This window comes from Dendrobium catenatum, unplaced genomic scaffold (genome assembly GCF_001605985.2).
Source record: "Dendrobium catenatum unplaced genomic scaffold, ASM160598v2 fragScaff_scaffold_685, whole genome shotgun sequence".
Taxonomy (NCBI): domain Eukaryota; kingdom Viridiplantae; phylum Streptophyta; class Magnoliopsida; order Asparagales; family Orchidaceae; genus Dendrobium; species Dendrobium catenatum.
In genome coordinates this window covers 2,112-23,482 of record NW_021319147.1, presented here as the reverse complement: position 1 = coordinate 23,482, position 21,371 = coordinate 2,112, and the positions used below count along the sequence as shown (strand labels likewise).

General features: G+C 37.0%; 1 protein-coding gene across 1 annotated transcript in view; it reads right to left on the bottom strand.

The window, feature by feature from the left end:
- Positions 1-16,933, bottom strand: part of LOC110109064 (ferrochelatase-2, chloroplastic-like) — a 63,459-nt gene extending 46,526 nt beyond the window's left edge. Inside the window, exons 1-2 of the mRNA XM_020839960.2 lie at positions 16,829-16,933; positions 16,076-16,173 (exon numbers count right to left, since the gene is read on the bottom strand). Coding sequence (XP_020695619.1) covers positions 16,076-16,128 — 53 coding nt within the window. The 5' untranslated portion in view covers positions 16,129-16,173; positions 16,829-16,933. The remainder of the gene's footprint in view (positions 1-16,075; positions 16,174-16,828) is intronic.
- Between the last annotated feature and the right edge of the window lie 4,438 nt (positions 16,934-21,371).

The window sequence follows — 21,371 nt, the reverse complement described above, 5'->3', positions numbered from 1 at the left end:
TCTATTTTGCCTTCCAACGCATCCATACTCTTTCTCTCCATTCACGGATCTAGGTTCAAAACTGCGAAAAACACAAAAAAAAATTTCAACAAATCTAGTCTTCAAACAACGAAAATCAGCAAGATGGGAAGATAAACGCAGCAGAAATCAACGCCGAGGGCTTAAATTTCAAACAAGTAAACATATTTTAGGAAACATACCTAAATAATATTCCCTCTCTTATTTAAATTCAAATTGGAAATCTTTTCATAAATAATTCCCTCATTCCTCCTCCTAACATAATGAATCACAACTTTATTGGGCCCCACAAGGGGGGTTGAATTTTCCCTATTTTCTGCTCTAGGTTCCACCCAATTGGATGGTTTGTTTGATCCATGCTGGACAAGATGGTTGGGTTGGTCATCCCCTCCAATCGTATTATATTACTCATATATAATAATCATGACATTCACATTTCGCTTTGTTCAACAAATGGGTTTATATGCCTTTGTTCATTCTTAATGTATATATGGGCACTCTTAAAGACCTTGGATTTGGAATTCTATTGTTCCTTTTAAAACTATATACTAGCTTGGATTATTCATAAGAGAACATTCCAAGCAATCTTTCAATGTTTAATGAAGGCATCATCTAATTAGCTATATGTGACATCTACAAGGAAACATTTGAACAAGGCTTTCGCATATTCTTCAATTGCTGCATTATTTCCAATATTGGGAGAAAGCCCTATAATATTTTTGGTATTTTCTCACACGTTGATGACTTGCATTCTTTTGCCACCACTTGAAGGATTGAATTCAATCAGACTTCTAAAAAATCTAGGATGTTTTCTTCTCCTCTTCCATTGATAGCATTTGGCATGAGTGTGATAGACCAGCTAAGCCTGTGAGCCCCACCAGTGTGGGCGACAGGCACGGAGAGAGGGAGGCTCAAAGGGGATTAATTACTTACCATATTACAAATGTTTATTTAGAGAAAGGGGGCTGATTTAATTGGGATGGAATTAGGAAGTTTTCTAATAAAGAGGGAGTTGTTTAGGAAGATTCTTAATTAAGGGGAAATTACTTAGGAAAGTTTTAATTATAATTGGGAGGGAATTATTTAGTGTAAGAGATCTAATTTGAATTTAAAATCTAAGAGGGAATTATTTTAGGGAAAGGGAGGAGGAATCAAGGGAGGCTTGTTTATGAAATTTTTAATTACAATTGGGAGCATATTGTTTAGGACAATAGATCTAATTTGAATTCAAAATTTAAGAAGGAATTATTTAGGGAAAGGAGGCAGATTTGGGAGAGAAGTAGGGGGAGCCTATTTAAGGCTAACTATGTTGTTATTTTGGAGGAAGGTAAATTTTGTTTGATGTAGTCTTTTTTGAGAGGGCTCTAGCCGGCAACTAGGGAATTGGGAGAGCCGGATCTTATTCTCCAATTGAAGATCGAACTGTATCTTGTTATTTTCTTTCATATATCTTGCAATAAAAAGAGTTTTAATGTGTTTTTCTTAATTTCTTATTGTCGTTCACTGATTTTGAGGAAATTGCATCAACTTCTTATTAAATTGGTATCAGAGCATATATCCGGGTACCTATGGCGGGAAGAAAGGTAGAAGTGTTGAAAGGGGAGATCAGACAATTGAAATATGATTTTGCAAAAAAGATTTCAGATTTCCAAACTCAAATTTCAGCAATCCATGAGAAGATCGATAGGAAATTTTCCATCTTGGAGATGATGAGGAAATTATTGGAGCTTCACACTCAACCAACAATATCGAAGGAGACAACACCATTGACTGGACTGTGAAGTGGGGGATACCCTAATATAAGGACGATGAGGGAGTATCGGGAGTTAAAAATTTTGGGGGAATAAGAGAAGATGCCACCATTGGAGGAGCCATTTCCAAGGAGATGAAAGGGTGAAGGAGTGTGATTTTTGGTCGAGCTAAAATATCTGGGAGGAAAAGAAGATGGGGAGAAGATAGATGCATCATACATGGTTCAGCCACTCCCACAACAGTATCAAGAGGTGTTCCAACCAATTCAGGGTTGCCTCCTCCGTGGGAACACTGGCATACTATCATCTTGAAGGAAGGAGTCTCACCTATCAGTGTTAAATTAGGCCGGCCCGGGCCGGCCGGCTGGATCGGTCCAACATGGACTGGTCCTTATTCCAGGTGGGCCCCACATGGGGCGAAAAAGGGGAAGTGGGGGGCAAAGCCTTGGGGGCCATGATTGGGTTTAATTCAAGTGTTGGAGGAAAAATTTGAATGGAAGGGGGGGAATTTGAATAGAAGGGCTGTTAGGGATTTTGTATGAGAACTTTGGAGTTGATTAGGGGGAGGGGGAATTTAGAGTTTTATCATGAATTTGGGCTGATTTTTTGGGATCTTCTTGGAGGCTTGGGCTCTAGTCTTCTTGACTAGAGATTTTGGAGAGTTTTCTTCCTCTCGAATTGAAGAATCTTGTATGGTTGTTTTCTTCTTTCACCTACTAGTGGAATACAAGTGGTTGGCTTGATTTTCTTCAGATTTTTACTCAGTTTCTTGATGTTTTCCTGCTACATACAACAGTTTCGTTGCTGTTTGTTCACCAACTTGGGAGAGGTTTGCTTGCGAACTCAAGTACTGCTTTAGGGTTACTTGTGAACTCAAGTATTGCCTATCAAATTGGTATCAGAGCGCTGTCTTAGGACCATCGGAGGCTAAAATTTTGTAATTTCAGCAGTTTTTGTGCACACAAGATTTTTTTTGGTGCCTCATCGGAGGAATTATGACCGGACAGAAAGTTGAAGTCTTGGAAGGAGAAATAGGCCAATTGAAGACTGATTTTGAGGAGAAAATTTCAGATTTTCAAAGTCAATTTGTGGCCGTTTATGAAAAGATAGATGGGAAGTTCGCCGCTTTGGAAGATTTGATGAAGAAGATGCTTGAAGATAAACAAAAACCAGCAACATCGGAATCGAAGGAGACCCCGGCATCCAGAGAAGGGGAGGTATTCCAAACCCATTTAGGGCAAGGAAAAACCCGGAAGTGGAGGTTCTTGAAGGAGATGATTGAATGCCTCCGCTAGAACCGCTGTTTAGGGAAGAGATGAGTGTGGGATATGAAAGGAGGGGTGCTGATTTTGTTGGAAGAAGGGAAGAATTCTACCGTTGGGGTGCTGATTTTGGAGGAAAGGGGGGAGTATGATGAAGGGTTTGGGCATAATCGCAGGAGAGAGGACCGTGAAAATTGGGGAGCACCTACCTTTCAGGGAATGAGAGGTTATGGAGGATTCCAGGGGAACGGGGGTGATCCAAGGGTGAGAAAACTAAAGATGTCTGTCTTTGAGGGTGAGGATGGTCATGGCTAGATCTATAAAGTGGAACAATACTTCACCATCAATGTGTTGACGGAGGAGGAGAAGCTGACGGCGGCATGATTGTATTTGGAAGGAAAGACACTTGCATGGTATCAATGGCGTGAAAGGAGGGAGCCCATCCGAAATTGGAGGGAGTTCAAAGAATATTTCTTAGAACGTTTCTGAACCGAGAGGGGAGGAGACTTCTATGAGCAATTCTTTGCCTTGACTCAAGAGGGGACTGTAGACAGCTACAGCGACAGATTTGAGTATTTGGCCAACAGATTGGATCATATCTCAGAGACAACACTGGAGAAAAACTTTATGAAAGGGCTCAAATAGGAGATACGGGCAATAGTCAGATTCTTGGAGCCAAGGAACTTGGGGAAAGCCATGGAGTTGGCACAGCTGGTGGAAGAACAGAGGGTGGAGAGAGTGGCTAGGGGAAGCAACTCAAGGGGTTTGTATAGGGAGCATGAAGGAGGTGCCCAAGGAGAGAACAAGAGGAGGGAAAATTTCAAGAAACTGATTGAGAAGAAGATACAGGAGAAGAGGGCAAAGGGGTTGTGTTTTAGGTGTGATGAGAAGCACATGCCGGGGCATAGGTGCAATAACCGAACTCTTCAGGTTCTCACCGCCTGTGATGACAAGAAAGCTGAAGAGGGAGGTGGAAAGCAGGCTAGAATTTGAGGAGGAAAAGTTGCATCTGGATATGGCCGAAGTATCCCTGAACTCTATAGTGGGATTCACTCCTAGTCACACTATGAAAGTGAAGGGAGATATAGCAGATAGAGACGTAGTGATATTGATAGATAGTGGGGTAACCCACAATTTCATTTCTACCCAGATTGTTGATCGGCTTGGGATGGAATTAGTAGATACAGGAGACTATGGGGTGATGATGGGTACATGAAAGGTAGAGATGGGTAGAGGAGTTTGTAAGGGAGTGGTGCTGATGATTCAGGGGATCAAGGAGAGGGAGGACTTTCTTCCCTTGGAACTGAGAAGCACTGATGTCATCCTGGGGATGAAATGACTACAATCCTTGGGAGATACCAAGGTGAAATGGGAAACATTGTGGATTGAATTGGTGGATAAGGGAAAGAAGATGGTTATTCAGGGTGATGCAGGGCTAATTAAAATTGGGGTATCCCTCAAGTCTTTTGATCCGAACCATAGAGGAGTGGGAGGAGGATACTTGGTTGAGTTGCATTGCCTGGAGGGGGTCAGATTGGAGGAAGAGGGAAACATCCCCTCTTCAGTACAACCATTCATACAATAATTCGGCGAGGTTTTCCAACCTCCTCAGGGTCTACCACCACAAAGGGAGTTGGAGCATGCCATTACTTTGAGGGAAGAAGAGACACCGATCAGTGTCCGACCCTACCGTTACCCACACATACAAAAAGATGAGATTGAAAGGTTGATCCGGGAGATGCTGGAGGCAGAGATCATCAGACCGAGTGTGGGTCCTTTCTCTAATTCAATCCTTTTGGTCAAAAAGAAGGATGGGAGTTGGCGATACTGTGTGGACTACAAAGCATTGAATAAGGGGGTAGTGCCAGATAAATTCCATATTCTAGTGATCGATGAGCTCTTAAACGAGTTATATGGGGCGGTGATGTTTTCCAAGTTAGACTTGAAAACTGGGTGAGGCAGACATTCCGAAGACAACATTCAGAACAAATGAAGGGCATTATGAATTTCTGGTAATGCCATTTGGCCTCACTAACGCCCCTGCTACTTTTTAGTCTTTGATGAATAGGGCATTCAAGCAGTACCTTAAGAAGTTCGTCATGATATTTTTTGATGACATTTTGGTGTACAACAAGACAGTGGAGGAGCATCTTGGACACCTGCAAGTGTTTTTGGGAATACTTTAGGAGCATCAGTTGAGAGTTAACCTGAAGAAATGCAACTTTGCCCAGTCTAGTGTGGAGTACTTAGGACATGTGGTGTCCCAAGGAGTGGCGGCCGACCAAACCAAAATTGAGACAATGCATAAATGACCTTTGCCTAGGAACATAAGGGATTTGAGGGAATTCCTAGGATTGACCGGTTACTACAGGAGGTTTGTGAAGGGGTACGGTACCATTGGATGCCCTTTGACCGAGAGCTGAAGAAGGACAACTTTTCATGGGGAGAGACTGCGACTCAGACTTTTAAGAGATTGAAGAAAGCCATGACTACTGTTACAGTTCTAGCTCTGTCGGACTTCAGCTAGGTCTTTGTAGTAGAGACAGATGCATCGTGATATGGGTTGGGGGCAGTATTGATGCAAAACCAAAAACCTATATCGTGCTTCAGTCAAGTGCTATCCACAAGGGCCAGATTGAAGTCGGTTTATGAGAGGGAGTTGATAGCCATTGTCTTGACTATTCATAAGTGGTGTCCTTACCTTTTGGGTAGACATTTCATCGTCCGAATAGATCAGAGGAGCTTGAAGTACCTGTTGGAGCAATGGATGGTGACCTAGTAGCATCAAATATGGTTGTCCAAACTATTAAGTTATAATTTTGAGATCAAGTACAAGCCTGGGTTGGAGAACAAAGCAGCCGATGCCTTATCCCGGTGTGTTGGGGAGCTCCAGGAGTTGGCAGTGTCTAAACCTTTGATGGTCGACTGGGGGGCCATCAAGGAAGAAAGCATGTTGAATGGAGAGTTGCAAAAGATCAGGGAGGATCTAAAGAAAGACCAGAGTAGCCACCCTGGTTACTATATGGAGGGGGAGAGGTTGTTGTATCAGAGAAGGTTTGTGATGCCACGAACCTCTATACATATTAACCACTTGTTACAGGAGTTCCACGACAATGCGGTGGGAGGTCACTTGGGAGTGCAGAAGACCTATAGAAGGCTGACATCTGAGTTTTACTGGAAGGGGATGCATAAAAATATTGAGGAGATGGTAGCAAGGTGTGAAGTGAGCCAGAAAAAGAAATACATGGCCATGGCTCCAGGAGGATTACTACAACCCTTGGCACTTCCAAACCGAGTCTACGAGAAAGTCTCCATGGATTTTATAGACGACCTACCACGATCAGAAGGATTCACTGTCATTTATGGTGGTGGTTGACAGACTTAGTAAGTATGCACATTTCATCCTCTTATGACATTCCTACACCGCGGTGTCAGTAGCAGCAGCATTTAACAGGGAGGTGGTTAGACTGCATGGGATCCCTGAATCCATTGTGACTGATCGTGACAAAGTGTTCCTCAGCTAGTTTTGGAGGGAGCTATTCAACTACTCTTAAAAGGAGCACCACCCACCGTCCACAGACAGACGAGCAAACGGAGATAGTAAACCGAAGTTTGGAGACCTATTTGAGGTGTTTTGCTTCTGAAACATCGCGAATGTGGGTGAAGTGGTTACCATGGGTTGAGTATTGGTATAATACATCGTACCACTCTGCTTCTCTGATGAATCCTTTCAAAGTGATGTATGGAAGAGATCCCCCACACCTAGTGCACTATTGGAGGGGAAGCTATCACGACCCAACCCGACCAGGATGGATCCTATCGTGTTGAGTTACGACGGATAACCCCAGGATCTAGTTCTGGAATTTAATTTCAGATTTTTCTTCCAATACACAATGAAATACAAAACCACGGAGCTTCTACAAACATCCAAATATACCGAAAACTCATCCATAAGTTTTTTCTTCTCATTCTTCAAAATAATCACATACATTACAGTGCATGGCTATAAGCAGAAATTTCAGAACAGAACAGTAAACCAGTCATGACTATACAAAAATCAAAAGTACAAAAATACCTATAACTTCAAATCAGATCCTGAACGGCTAGTCCAAAACTTCCTTCCCTTTTCCAAAACCTAAAAACCATGAAGATGTGGCTAGTCCAAAACTTCCTTCTCTTTCCCAAAACCTAAAAATCATGAAGATAACCACAGTGAGCTAATAGCTCAGCAATATCACACTAGCCGATCTAAATTCCCAGATTCTCTCATTCCAAAATAATTCACATAAGCTTTAAAAATAATTCATTTTAAATCAAATAATCACTGAACTGAAATCTCAAGGCAGAATACATAGCAAACTATTCTTTAATTCAGATATTCATATAGAATTCAGAGAATCAAACAAAATTCAGATATTCTAATAGAAATCATATAAACAGACAGAATTCAGAATATCGTACAAAAATTAAATAATCGGACGGAATCAAATAACAGATACAGAAGATCTGAACCGGATTCATATAACAGAATTGTTCAAATCACATTTCATATCACATTTCAAATCAGATTTCAAATCATATTTCAAATCACATATCCCTGACCCAGACAGAATCTCAAAGGATTCTAGCCCCTTATGCATCTCTTCTCTGACATAGACAGAATCTCAAAGGATTCTGACCCTTTATACCTCCATTTGTGCTTACAACACCAGAACATACCAGATATACAGAGTTATCATATCAGAATTCATTTTCATATTCTCGGACCCAAACATAATCTTAAAGGATTCTGGCCCCTCATGCCTCCCTTCGCTAACACAGACAGAATCTCGAAGGATTCTAACCCCTTATAACTTCCTTCTGATATTATTCAATCATATAAAACATCACATCATCACATCATAACAAATACGGAGTAATTGAGCACATATCAAAATTTCACCTTTTTCATATAGCGGCAGACAACAGAAAGCCAATGAATAAAAAATGTATACTTTCAGAAAATTATCAAATTACCAGAGATTGCATAAAACAATATTTCCAATCTTTTATTGTACTGAAGCAACATTTTTCAAAATCCAGATACTTTTCTATTCGATAAAAAACCCACAGAATTCAAAATACCCGGTGCAAAATTTCCAAAAAATACTCAAAACGTGCAAAACCATAATCTCTGCGACATACCAAAAGCTACGCGGTAAAAGTTTTACTGATGCAAAGTTATACCCATTTTTTGCTAACGAAAACAAAATTTTAATCAGAAAATTTGTGAAAACTCACATTTCGAAAAATTGAGAAAGGCATAATGTGCCTTACCTCGAGTCAATCAACTTTCCTAACTGCGTCGTCGAATGAAAACGGATCGAATACGCCCAAAACACAGATTTTCTCCTTCTTTCCTTCTCTTTCTCTCTCCGCTTTCACTCTCTTCAAAACGGAACAAATCGTGCTTAAAAAGATATTTACGATCGTCCGAACAAAAGTTTACATTCATCCTGGGACGATTGGCTCTGTCATGCCCTCAGAATACATTCGTACGGACAATATTTTATTTTTGTCCCAGGACAATTGGCTCTGGAAAAAAAAAATGTTCAGTTCGTACAAACGAACTGACGGTTCGTACAGACTAACTGCACCTTGTTCAGTTCGTACAGACTAACTGCACAAAAAAAAATTCCAAAAATAACTTGAGGTTTAAGGGTTTCACAGAAGCACACCAGTTTCTTCAATTGAGCAGTACTTGGTGGAAAGGGAAAAGGTGCTGGAAGAGTTGAAGAAACATCTGTTGAGGGCACAACAAATCATGAAAAAGCAGGCGGACTCACATAGAAGGGACATGCAGTTTGAAGTGGGAGAGGAGTTCCTAAAACTACGCCCTTACAGGCAGAGGCAGTGGTGAGGAGGACCGAGAAATTGTCACAGAGATACTTCAGCCCCTATAAGGTTTTGGATAGAATTGGAGCAGTGGCGTACCGACTGAAGTTACCCCCATCAGCCACCATGCACCCAATTTTCCATGTGTCTCATTTGAGGAGAGCTCTAGGGGAGCATGTAGTTAGTGCAGAATTACCTTCTACACTGACTGAGGATTTGGAAGTAATCTTTGAACCACTGGAGATTACAGGAGTAAGATCAAATAAAGAGGGCAACAAAGAAGTGCTGATTAGATGGAGAGGCCTCCCGATTTCGATGCTACTTGGGAGCCATTGGAATGAATGAAAGATTAATTCCCTTCATTTCACCTTGAGGACAAGGTGAGTCTTTGGGAGGGGAGTAATGTTAGGCCAGCCCCTCCTGGGCCGACTGGACCGGTCCAACATGGATCGGTCCTTACTTATTCCAGGCGGACACCACATGGGGCAGAAAGGGGGAAGAGGGGGGCAGAAGCCTTGGGGCCCATGATTGGGCTTAATTCAAGTGTTGGTAATACTTGAGTTCGCAGTTTCGTTGCCGTTTGTTCACCCACTTGGGATAGGATTGCTTGTGAACTCAAGTATTACCTTAGGGTTGCTTGCGAACTCAAGTATTTCCTATCATGTTCATCTGGACCATTATCCCCAACTCCGGAAGGATGAGATAGAGAGATTGATTAGGGAGATGTGGGAGGCAAAGATCATTTGACCTAATGTTTTTTAGTCCAGAGCTATTCATCCAATGCTTCAACAGCAGTTTCCTTCGTTTCACCTTAAAGAGAATGTGACACTTTGGGAGGGGAGTATTAATGGATTGGCTGAGACTGTTGGCCCCAATAGTGTGGGCAAGGAGAGAGGGAACTCAAAGGGAATTAATTATTTATCATATAAGACAAAAATTGGGAGGGAATTAGTAATATTTATTTAGGGAAATGTGGCTGATTTGATTGGGAGGGAAGTATGAAATTTTCTAATCAAGGGTTGTTTAGGAAGGTTCTTAATCAATGGAGAATTATTTAAGAAAGTTTTAATTATAATTGGGACGGAATTATTTAGGGTAAGAGACCTAATTTGAATTCAAAATCTAAGAGGGAATTATTTAGGGAAAGGGAGGAGGAATGCAGGGGGATTGTTTAGGAAAGTTTTAATTACGATTGGGAGGGAATTATTTAAGGAAACATCTAATTTGAATTCAAAATCTACGAGGAAATTATTTAGGAAAAGAGGGTTGATTTGGAAGGGAATTAAGGGGAACCTATTTAAGGCTAACTATGCTATTATTTTGGGTGGAGTTGATTTGTGTTTGTTGTAGTCTTTTTTGAGAGGGCTCTAGCCGGCGGCTAGGGATTTGGGAGAGCCGGATCTTCGTCTCCAATTGAAGATCCAACTGTATCTTACTATTTTCTTTTATATATCTTTCAATAAAAAGAGTTTATGTGTGTTCTTCATCCTAATTTCATATTGTAATTCGTTGATTTTATGGAGATTGCATCCTCTTCCAATCAGAGTACTAGATACTTTTTTAACCCAAAAAAACACATTATTAGAAATCAATAATTTTGCCTACTTTAGGATCAACAATGCCAAAAGTAAAAAAATCAACAACAATAACAATAAGCCTTTATCCCACTACATGGGATTGGCTACATTAATCATTTTTCTCAATTGTTTCCTATTAAGAGTCAAATTCTTGTTTAAATCTAGTAAAATATTATTTTAATAATTTATAATCAAGTCGTTAATACATTATGATCATGACTTTATAATCAAGTCTTTTTAATTCAACATTTATCTTTCCTAACATAGGTTGGATCTAGGGGAGTAAGTGAGCCGAGCTGACTCGCGAGCCAGCTCGAACTCCATTCGTTTATGGGCTCGTGAGCCGAACTTATCGATCTCACGAGTTGAGTTCGAGCTTATAATCGAGCCCGTATATTATATGACCTCGAGTTCGAGCACAGCCAAACTTAACTCGCAAGCTCGTTGAGCGGACTCAATTAAAAAAATAATATAAAAAAACCTAATATATTAAGCAGACCTCGGGACTGAGCGAGAAGACTAAAGAGGGTGGCGGACCAGACCGTAGGGACCGAGCAGGAGTCGCGTATTCACGTGAGTTGCAAGAAAAGGGCCTTCGGGCCTTGTTCGCTTGACCTATGCACGTGCAAACCGAGGCAAAAGTGCGTGCGCTTGACCGAATGGAGCGAATCTTGGGACCGAGTGGATGCCTTGTGCGTTCGACGTGATGGAGCTAACCTCGTGACGCGTGCGCTCAACGAGATAGAACAGGAATTCGAAATGCATGAGAGGGAAAATCGGACGAGTCGAGCCCGAGTCGCTTAACAAGTCGACCTGCAGTGCAACGAGTCGAGCTTGAGCTTGTCTTTTGAGCTCAACTCGAGCTCGAGCTCGAGCTCGAGTTCGAGCCGAAGTTCTAACTGATGAGCCGAGCTCGATAAGGCCACTACTCGACTCGTTTACACCCCTAGCTGGATCTATAATAGGATTATCAAAAGGTCGACATTTTATGTGACCAAACCATCTAAGAAAATTCTCTCTAATCTTATCTTTCACTGAAGCTATTCCAACCTTTTCACATATATACTCGTTTCACATTCTGGCTCTAAGTGTAAAGCCACTCATCCATCTAAAGCATCCTCATATCTGCAACCCTTAACTTAGAATGTTGGCAATTAAAGCATTGCAGGTCTCACCACCATCTTATAAAATTATCCCTCAAGTTTGAGAGGTATTCTTCCATCACACAACAGGCTTGATACATTCCTCCACTTCAACCATCCAACTTCAATTCTACTAATAATAACCCAATTAATTATATCATCGCTTTGAACAATAAACTTGAGATATCTAAAACGTGGACTCTTTTAATGACTAGATCACCTAATGTCACAATCCTACCACTACATCTATTACTATTAAAATTATACTCCAGGTATTCAGTTTTAGATCTACTCAAACGATAACCATTAAACACTAAGATTGATATCCATAATTCAAGTTTTTCATAAACTCCCTCTCTACTCTTATCAACAAGAAGAATATCATTACCATAAAGCATACGACAAGGTACATCCTCTTGCAAATGTCTAGCAAGAACATCCATGACAAAAGAAAAAAAGTCAATAAGAATTAACAAATTATAGAGGAGATTTGTTCACCAACTAGAACTTCGGCAAGATTATGTTGCATTTTTTTTTAATTTTTTTCATCAATTTTCTAGTTTTGGTGCGGCTTTCTATGACCTTAATTTCTTATTGGTAATTTTTATTATTGAGAAGGGTTCACCTAGCCTTTCACTCAATAACAAATTAAACTATTCCAAGGTGTGTATATGCCTCCTACTACACAAAAGAGAAGAGCTCTACTTCCAAATTATTAAAGTGCTAATCCTTGCAAAGAAGCAAGAGGACACATCAAAAAATTAAAAAAAAAATCATGCAGGGAATTTCTCTTTGATTAATGTCAATATTGCTTCGGTCTCAGATAAGTTATAGTTGTGGCAGGCATGCGCTTTTGTTGCAAATTACTATCCTGCAAAACTCTCATTTTTGTGGGTTGTAATGTTAACCTTCCTTTATTTTTCTTTCATCTAGTAAGGTTGTATGATGTTTAATGTTGCTAGGCTATAACAACTTGTAGTGGATTCTTCTTCTGTTATTTTGCACAAAAGAAAGTTCTCTTAATCAACTCAGAACCTATCTTTGGGTAAAAGTTTAATCTGAAACTTGTGCAGCTTTTACTTTAGGAGCATGAAATAGATAAAAAAAAAAAACAAATGGATTAAAATGTCATTTTCTAATCGATATATCCTCTTCTTAGCAGAACTACAACATCATAGTTAAGTCGTACATAATTTTTTTTTTACTTTCAGAAATATCTATGATTTAAAATTGTGCAATTAAAGGCCCGCCTCAACACAATTTTGAAAAAAAATAAAAGAATGAGGCGTAAGCCTTAATGGGGGTGAGGCCCACTTAAAGGCATGACTCAGTGCAATTTTAAAAAAGCGTAAACCTCAAAAATTAGTGTGTAGCGAAATTTTAAATTTTATTTTTACTTTATATATTAAATTAAGCCTAATTACTATACATACTCAAACAAAACTCGTAGACGTAAGACCCTCACGCCTGCACCCTATCCTCTTGCGTTACTATCATTGTTCTGCCATTGTTGCTGTTACACCTTCACTGCTTCTCCTCCATCGCCTCTCCTCTTGTTATTGGAAACTCATTTCCTAATTTTTAGTATGAAATATGAAATAAAGCAATTAATTATAATAGTAATTCTAAAGAAGACTTTCTAAATGATGAGAGGAGGAATATTGAATTCCTAAATTATGACCCAAGATTGCTTGTTTATGTTGAACTAGAACAAGGAGAGACTATTTCATTATCATTTTTGTAGCCTTGTATGTTTTTTAATGGCCTTACTTTAACTTTTTATTATTTTAGTTTAATATCTTACTTCGGTGTTAATATTTTACCTATTATTTCATATTTTTTCTTAATTTAATGATTTAATATTTTGGTTTACACCTTAAAATGCCTCTACGCTTACACCTTGACTCACAGAAAGAATACGCCTCATTACTCAATTGTGTAACTTCAAACCCCAGAAATATCCATTCATTTATTTTGATAAAAATAAATTCTATGCAATCCATTGCTTAAATGTCAATCATTGATGCCACTAGAAACATCCTACACTCAATCTCATGACTCTAAAGCTTTCCAAGCAATAAGAATGTTATTGTTGGGATACATTTGTTGAAGATTGGGATTATGCATATGATGTAGAATTTTATGTGTGGGTTGATGTTAAATTATGGAATTACACGCTTGATGAAGAGTCAGAACAATTATTCAACTTCTAACGATTTAAATGGAAGATTGAAAACAATAAAGTGATGATTAGCTTAGGCAATTGATTACACGATAATGGTTAGGAGCACAAAATAACCAATTCAAATCAAGCTTTGCATCACGTGGGGGTTTTCAAAAGAAATCCATAGATTGACAGTTAGACTAGTCACTATTAAGGTCCATCACTCACACTCTTAATAATTGGTTAGGCGGAGAAAGCTTGCATAATCTTCATGATGCCACAATTGAGGATGACTAAGAAGAAATAAGATTCGAAGGAGAGTTCACCTTCGTCAGGATTCAGAAGAGAGTTGCCATTGAATAGGAGGTTGATGTTGATTAATAGCGGTTGCAAGGGAGAAGAGGATTCGTTCCATGTATTCTTCGACGGAAAAGTCATTCTTCTAATCTATATCGAAGAATAGAGATCGATGAATGTCGATTAATCCTTGATGGTCAAATACGAAGTAGTGATCAAGCACCAGATCGGCCATTCATGAGTGGATAACAAACTATGGGGTGCTAGAACTTTTGGACAGCAAAGGGAGATCTTCTGAATAGCGGGACAACAGGGCGGCCTTGCTGAAATTTTTGGACAACAATCTTGTGTGGTTCAAATCCTCCAAATCTGAAAATTATTTGGAGAAACTGATTGAGACAATTAATTGAAAAAAACAAAAAAGGGGAAAGGGGAAGAGGGAGGGGGTGGAGTAATTCCGGATTTAGTGGCCAAATTAATATAGGGGCAGCAATTAGAGGAAATTTGAATTAATTATCTTGCTTAGGTAGCATGCAATTTAAATCAAGAATCAATTCGAATGGATTGAGATTTATTGGCAGCATTAATTTGGGGAATTAATTTGAGACATTTGAATTTTGAATCTCCAAAATAAAGAGGGAAAAAGAAGGGGCAGATCCTTGATGGTTGGTGAGATTGGGTACCCAAGTTGGAAAGGAAATAATAGTTGAGAGAAAAGGTATGGCTGGCGGCTAGGTTTAGGGAAAGAATTTAATGGGAGGAGTTATGGATTGCTAGATTTGAAACTTTAAAATAGGAAAGGAGATTTAAATAAACTCCTATTTAAAATTCAAATAAAGCATGAATTGATCGTTTTCCTAAAATAACTTTCTTTATTTTAGGAAATAATTTCAAATTTAAACCGGCGGCTAGGAGGAGGGAGGGGCTTTGGGCTAGCTGCTGGAAAGGAGGAGAGGTGGAGGCCGGCGGTTAGGAGGCAGGGGAAGGCTTTGGGCCGGTGGCTATGAGGAGGGGAGGTGGGTGTTGGACCGGCGGTTAGGAGGAAGAGGGAGGGTGTCAGGCAGCTAGGAGAAAGGAGGGACGATTGTGGAGGAGAGGGACCATGAGCCCAGACGATTCCTGCGGCTGATGGGTAGTACGTTGCCCTCACCTAGGGATTTCAACACTCACAAGAACTCTCAAGCTCTCAAAACACAAATTGCATAATTTTCTTTTCATAATATTCATCATCCCCTCCAAAGAAGATGAGGGGGCTATAAATAGCCAAAATACAATAGTAAATCCAAAAGATAAAAGTGTCCCCTGGGGGCACATGACCCTATTCCCTCAAGTGAGGATAAAATTGAAAAAGATACAATAATAAATTAAATACAAATAATATCTTAGAAATAAAGTAGTGTATCATGGTCGTAGATCTCTTGTCTCTTCTCTAGTAAACTCTCCAATGTCGTATGTCCTCATCAGCATAATTCTCAGTATTGTGAGTTGTAACGCTAGCCTTTATTTATTTTTCTTTCATATTGTACAGTTTAAAGACTTTGATGTTCAATGCTGCTGGGTTTTACTAGCTTGTAATTGACTCTTCTTTTGGTGTTATGTGAATTTGAACCCTTTCTTTGGGCATAAGCTTAATCCGAAACTCATCAAGCTTTTAATATAAATACATGATAATGAAAAAAATGGGATAAATGTCATTCTCTAGGTAATATATTCTAACATAGAATTACAATGTCACCTTTGAGGCATAAATGGTTTTTTATGTTTCAAAAACACCCATGCATTTATTTTGATACAAAAATATACATGATACCCAAAAATGTTACCAAATAATGTCGCTAGAAACATCCTTACACTCAATGGCATAACACTAAAGCTTTATAACTAATAACAATGCTGATATTGGAAATCCAACAGTAAAATGCATCCACAACTTCATGCGCATAGAAATTAATCATCATAAGAAGTGCTCAATTCAAGCAACAAGTTATACCTTGCTTGCAGAGATGTTGACAGACTGAGAGATCCCACATCCAAACTGCCCATCTCAGTTGCACCAAGATTACTCGCTCGATGATATGATGACAATATCTCCCATACAAAAAGGAATAAAGGTAAGAATTAATAAGTTCTTGTTATTCACCTAACCTATATGCTCTCTCTACATAAAAAGGGCAAATGCCGCCAGAAATTCTAAAGCAGCTGAGGAACGACAATTTATTCCCAGCTTCCTCATTTGAAAAATGTCAGACAGGAATCCTATGTTTCATCAAAAAACAGAACCATAGAGAACATAATCGCCAAGAGACCACCTGAGCTCAATTGCACAGAAAAATAGCTCCTTTAATTAAAAAAAAAGGTTTGACGAGCTTCCCTTAATCAACTCCCATATATAGAAATAGTAAGTGATCTCCAAAGACTGCAGCAATAAATCGAGTTGAGTTGGGAAAGTAAAACTTCTTAGGTATATTCGGTAAAATAATCGATTCCATCGTACCATCAGCTTTAAAATCATCCTTAGAAGATGATTTAATTCCTTCCATAAGTTCAATCGAGTAATTGAAACAAGAAAAATACTCTTTATCCATAGTTTTATCTCTATTTACAAAGATCCGAGCCGGATCTTCATAATTGCAAACCTCCGTCGAAACCCCAAAAGGCCCAACGGCATAGCAAAACTAAATCCAAAATAAGAAATAAGAAAGGAGGAAGGAGAAAGAAATTGAAAACCAATCAGTTTCACTACCAAAATCCGATCGCTCCGACAAGGAAGACGAAAATCGCTTGCAGACGCTCCAAGAACTCCGAGAACGCTCGACCAGCCCCTCCGGTCAGGTTTTTGGGTTTTCGGTTTAGGTTTAGTTGTATTTATTAGTTTATTATTATAATAATTAGTTTAGTTTAATTTATTTATTTAGTTTATTATTATTATTTATTAGTTTAGTTTAGTTATTAGTTATTATTATTTTAATTTATTTATTATTAGTTTAGTTTATTAGTTAGTTAAGTTAGTTATTTATTAATAGTTTAGTTTAGTTATTTTATTAGTTATTAGTTTAGTTAAGTTTAGTTATTTTAGTTTATTATTATTATTATTTATTATTATTATTAGTTAGTTTAGTTATTATTATTAGTTTATTTAGTTTATTATTAGTAATTTTTTTGTTATTATTATTATTATTATTTAGTTAGTTTATTTATAATTTTTATTTATTTATTTTAGTTTAGGTTTGGGTTTTAGTTTAGTTATTTTTTATTAGTTTATTATTTTATTTGTTTAGTTTATTATTTATTTTTAGTTTAGTTAATTCTATTTTAGTTTATTTTTTATTATTTTGGTTTATTATTTTATTAGTTTAGTTTATTTTATTTTATTAGGTTTATTTTATATTTTGATTAGCTATTTATTTTAGTTTAGCGGTTCAACCGAGGAACTGCTAAATCGGTCGGAGTTAGAAAGAAACGATCGGTTTAAGAAAAAATATTTATTTTTGTTTTAATTAAATTTTAAATATTACATTTTAGTTTATTAAAATTTTTTAACTTTTAAAATACTTTTATTAAATATGATGATTAATTTCATCATATTATATGCAAGATATCTTAAATAACTCACATAATTTGTTCAGCAAAAAAAGTGTACTTCACACTTTATAAAAAATTCAAAGCAAAATCTTCAAACTCCTTCTATGATGTGGAACTAAAAAGTTGCATGAATAGTTTATAATGTAAATTTGAACTTATTTAGGCTTCAAATTTAGGCTTAGTTGGGCTACAAATTTGGACAATATGTATTAATAATTTCCTATAACATATATTATATGAATTATAATATAAAATATTATTATTATAAATTTATTTATTATTTTAATAATATTATTTTAAATATATTAAATTATAAATATATAAATATATTTAATTATAAATATATTATTCTTAAATGATATTTATATTCCTAATAGGGTTTAGGGTTTAGGGTTGAGGGTTTAGGGTTGAGGGTTTAGAGTTGAGGGTTGGGGTTGGGGGTTGAGGGTTGAGGGTTGAGGGTTCAGTGTTTAGGGTTGAGGGTGGAGGGTGGAGGGATGAGGGTTGAGGGTGGAGGGATGAGGGTTGAGGGTTTAGGGTTTAGGGTTTAGGGTTTAGGGTTTAGGGTTTAGGGTTTAGGGTTAAGGATATAAGGTATAGGGTATAAGGTTTAGGGTTTAGGGTTTAGGGTTTAGGGTTTAATGTTTAGGTTTTAGAGTTTAGAGTTTAGGGTTTATGATTTTTTTTTTGTTAAAACCAACTATAGGGGCTTACGCGTTTATTTAAAAATACAATTACAAATTGTCCTTAAAGAGACTAAAGGCTCAACTAAAAGAAAAGAAAATTACAATAAGAAAAATAAAATCTAAAGAGCCTAAAGTCTCTAACTAGATACAAATTATGAAAGACAATAAAAATGAAGTTCCTTATAAGCCACCAATCTTGAAAAATCTGTAAAAGCTCAAGCACTTGGAAATTTATCAGCCAATTCCAACTTATAAAGTCAACAACATTCTCAATTAATTTGAAACTTCTCAGCGAACACCAACAATTGAAGTTTCCAAAAGATTCTTCAATACCACCAAAAACATACGCACACATGATACATAAGCCTTTAATATTCTTCATCAGCTCAAGCATTTGATAAACCAAATATTGCTCCAACAAATAATTGTCATCAACAACTGAAAAATACTCAGGAAAAAAAGTTATACCAAGCTTTTATAATAATATGAATAATATAAATATAGGCTCAAAATTAAATAATTCAATTATAGAACAGAAGAATACCAAAAATCTCAAAGTAATTTGATAATTATAACACAAAAACCCAGTAAACAGCTCATTAATACAAAAAATCTCCAGCATTTCCAAAAGAAACTCAATAAGATTTAGGGTTTAGGGTTTAGGGTTTACGGTTTAGGGTTTAGGGTTTAGGGTTTAGGGTTTTAGGGTTTAGGGTTTATGGTTTAGGGTTTAGGGTTTAGGGTTTAGGGGTTAGGGTTTAGGGGTTAGGGTTTAGGGGTTAGGGTTTAGGGTTGAGGGTTTAGGGTTTAGGGTTTAGGGTTTAGGGTTGAGGGTTCGGGGTTCGGGGTTCGGGGTTCGGGTTTACGGTTTAGGGTTTAGGGTTTAGGGTTTAGGGGTTTAGGGTTTAGGGTTTTTTTTTTTTTTTTTTGGTTAAAACCCACTATAGGGGCTTACGCGTTTATTAGAAAAAACGATTACAAAGAGTACTTAAAAGAGACTAGAGGCTCAACTAAAATAAAAAGAAAATACATTAAAGAAAAGAAAATACAAAAATAAAATAAAATCTAATGAGCCTTAAGTCTCTTTCTAAATACATTGAAAAAAAAAAGATAATAAAAATTAAATTCTTTAAAAGCCTCCAAATGAGAAAACTTCAAAGTCTTAGCCAGCCATCTCTCATAGTTGAAATCTTCAATCTCCTGGAAATCTGGATAGGAAAACTCCATGCAATTTAAGTAACAATTAAGCATAAAGTTAAGAAAATTTATGCACATTTGAAAATTATTATAGCTCAGGAATAAAAAATCTATTAAGGAAGAAATGAATACCAAAGATTTCAATGTAATTTTACATGGGCAAGATGAAAACTCAATATGAGAAATATTGCAAAGGTCCAGATCAATAAATTCAATGATATTCTTCCGAGCAATATAGAGATACAGCCAGCCCTCACAGTAAAAAAGAATAACCTCCAGCCAAACACAATAATAACTCACAGTAGAATATCTACCAATCAAACAAACCAAATGAGTAGATATCAAACAATTCATCTCTAATATAATTACTAAAACATCACCAACGTGCCAAATTAACCACCTTCCAGCTCTTACCAAACGCCAGAAATACCAACATAACCAAAAAACAACCAAAAGAGAACCTTGCCCATAGAATTACAAAGAAAAATGGCAAACAAAGTCTTTCAAAAAAGATTTAAAATTCTAAACATCATAGCCAAATCAAATACGTATATAAGGTAATCCAGATTTGTCAAGATTGATTATTCCCTTTAATAAAAAGGGAATGTTATTACTGTGAAAAATAGTAAATTGATCCAATTGAGAGCCAGTTTTAGCTAAGTAATCAGCAGCCGAATTACCCTCTCTCCAATATGGGAGATTTTATAGTCAAGATGAGAGAGCATTCTCTTAATATCTTTAATAATATAGAAGGTATCAAAATTTCCTTTTTTATCAGCAGAAATCTCTTTAATAGCTAACAGGGCATCAATTTCTAACCAAATTTTAAAATAACCAGAGGTAAGACAAATTTTAAGAGCCTCATAAATAGCCTTAAGCTCAGCAAGCAAAACAGAACATTTTTTAAGAGGAGTAGCAAAAGCCACAACAAGATTACCTTTGTCATCTCTTAAGATACCACCACAGCCATACAATCCTTCTCTAACAGAACCATCAGTGTTAATTTTAAAGTAATGAACATCAGGTTTTTCCAAATAACAAAATGAAATGAAGATTCATGAAGTTCTTCAAAAATATTAGTATTTAACTTGTTAGCAACAAATTTGAAACCACGAAATTGCTTAGAATTAATCAAATCCACTTTATAAAGGCTATTAATCTTCTCTTTAGTTCTAGCAATTATACGATTATGGTTCATAGGAATATTTCTGTGTTTAGCATCATTTCTATCAATCCATAAGAACCAAATAAGAGATATAGCAGTGACAGTTTTAATATGATCTCTAGTAGTATTAGAAAGAATAATAGTAAGAAAATGATTAAAAGATAAATGCCCACTAAAGTAATTAGTATTAAAGAAATTATCAAACCATATCCAAACTTTAGTAGCAATAGGGCCATTAATAAAAACATGATTAGTATCCTCAATGTGATAACAACAAAGGCATTTAGAAGGAAGATAGAAACCCTTTTTCCAAAGAACAACATCAACAGGAATATAACCTCTTATTATTCTCCAAACAAGAATTGAATAGGAAGTATGAATATTATTGCTCCAAATCATATTGTAAACTATAGAAGTATCTTTCTTACTTCTAATAAAATCCCAAGCAACTTTGAAAACAAAATTACCATTATAAGATAATTTAAAAAGAATAAGATCTTTACTTTGATTATCCAAAGTAAAATCTCTAAATTTATTCCCAATGTCCAAAGGAACCAAATTAAGAATATAATCCATATCCCAAGTGTTGTTATGAAAAAAATTATTAACTTTTAAAGCAGAATAAGAAACAGTAGAAAGAAGGGTTTCCATAACAT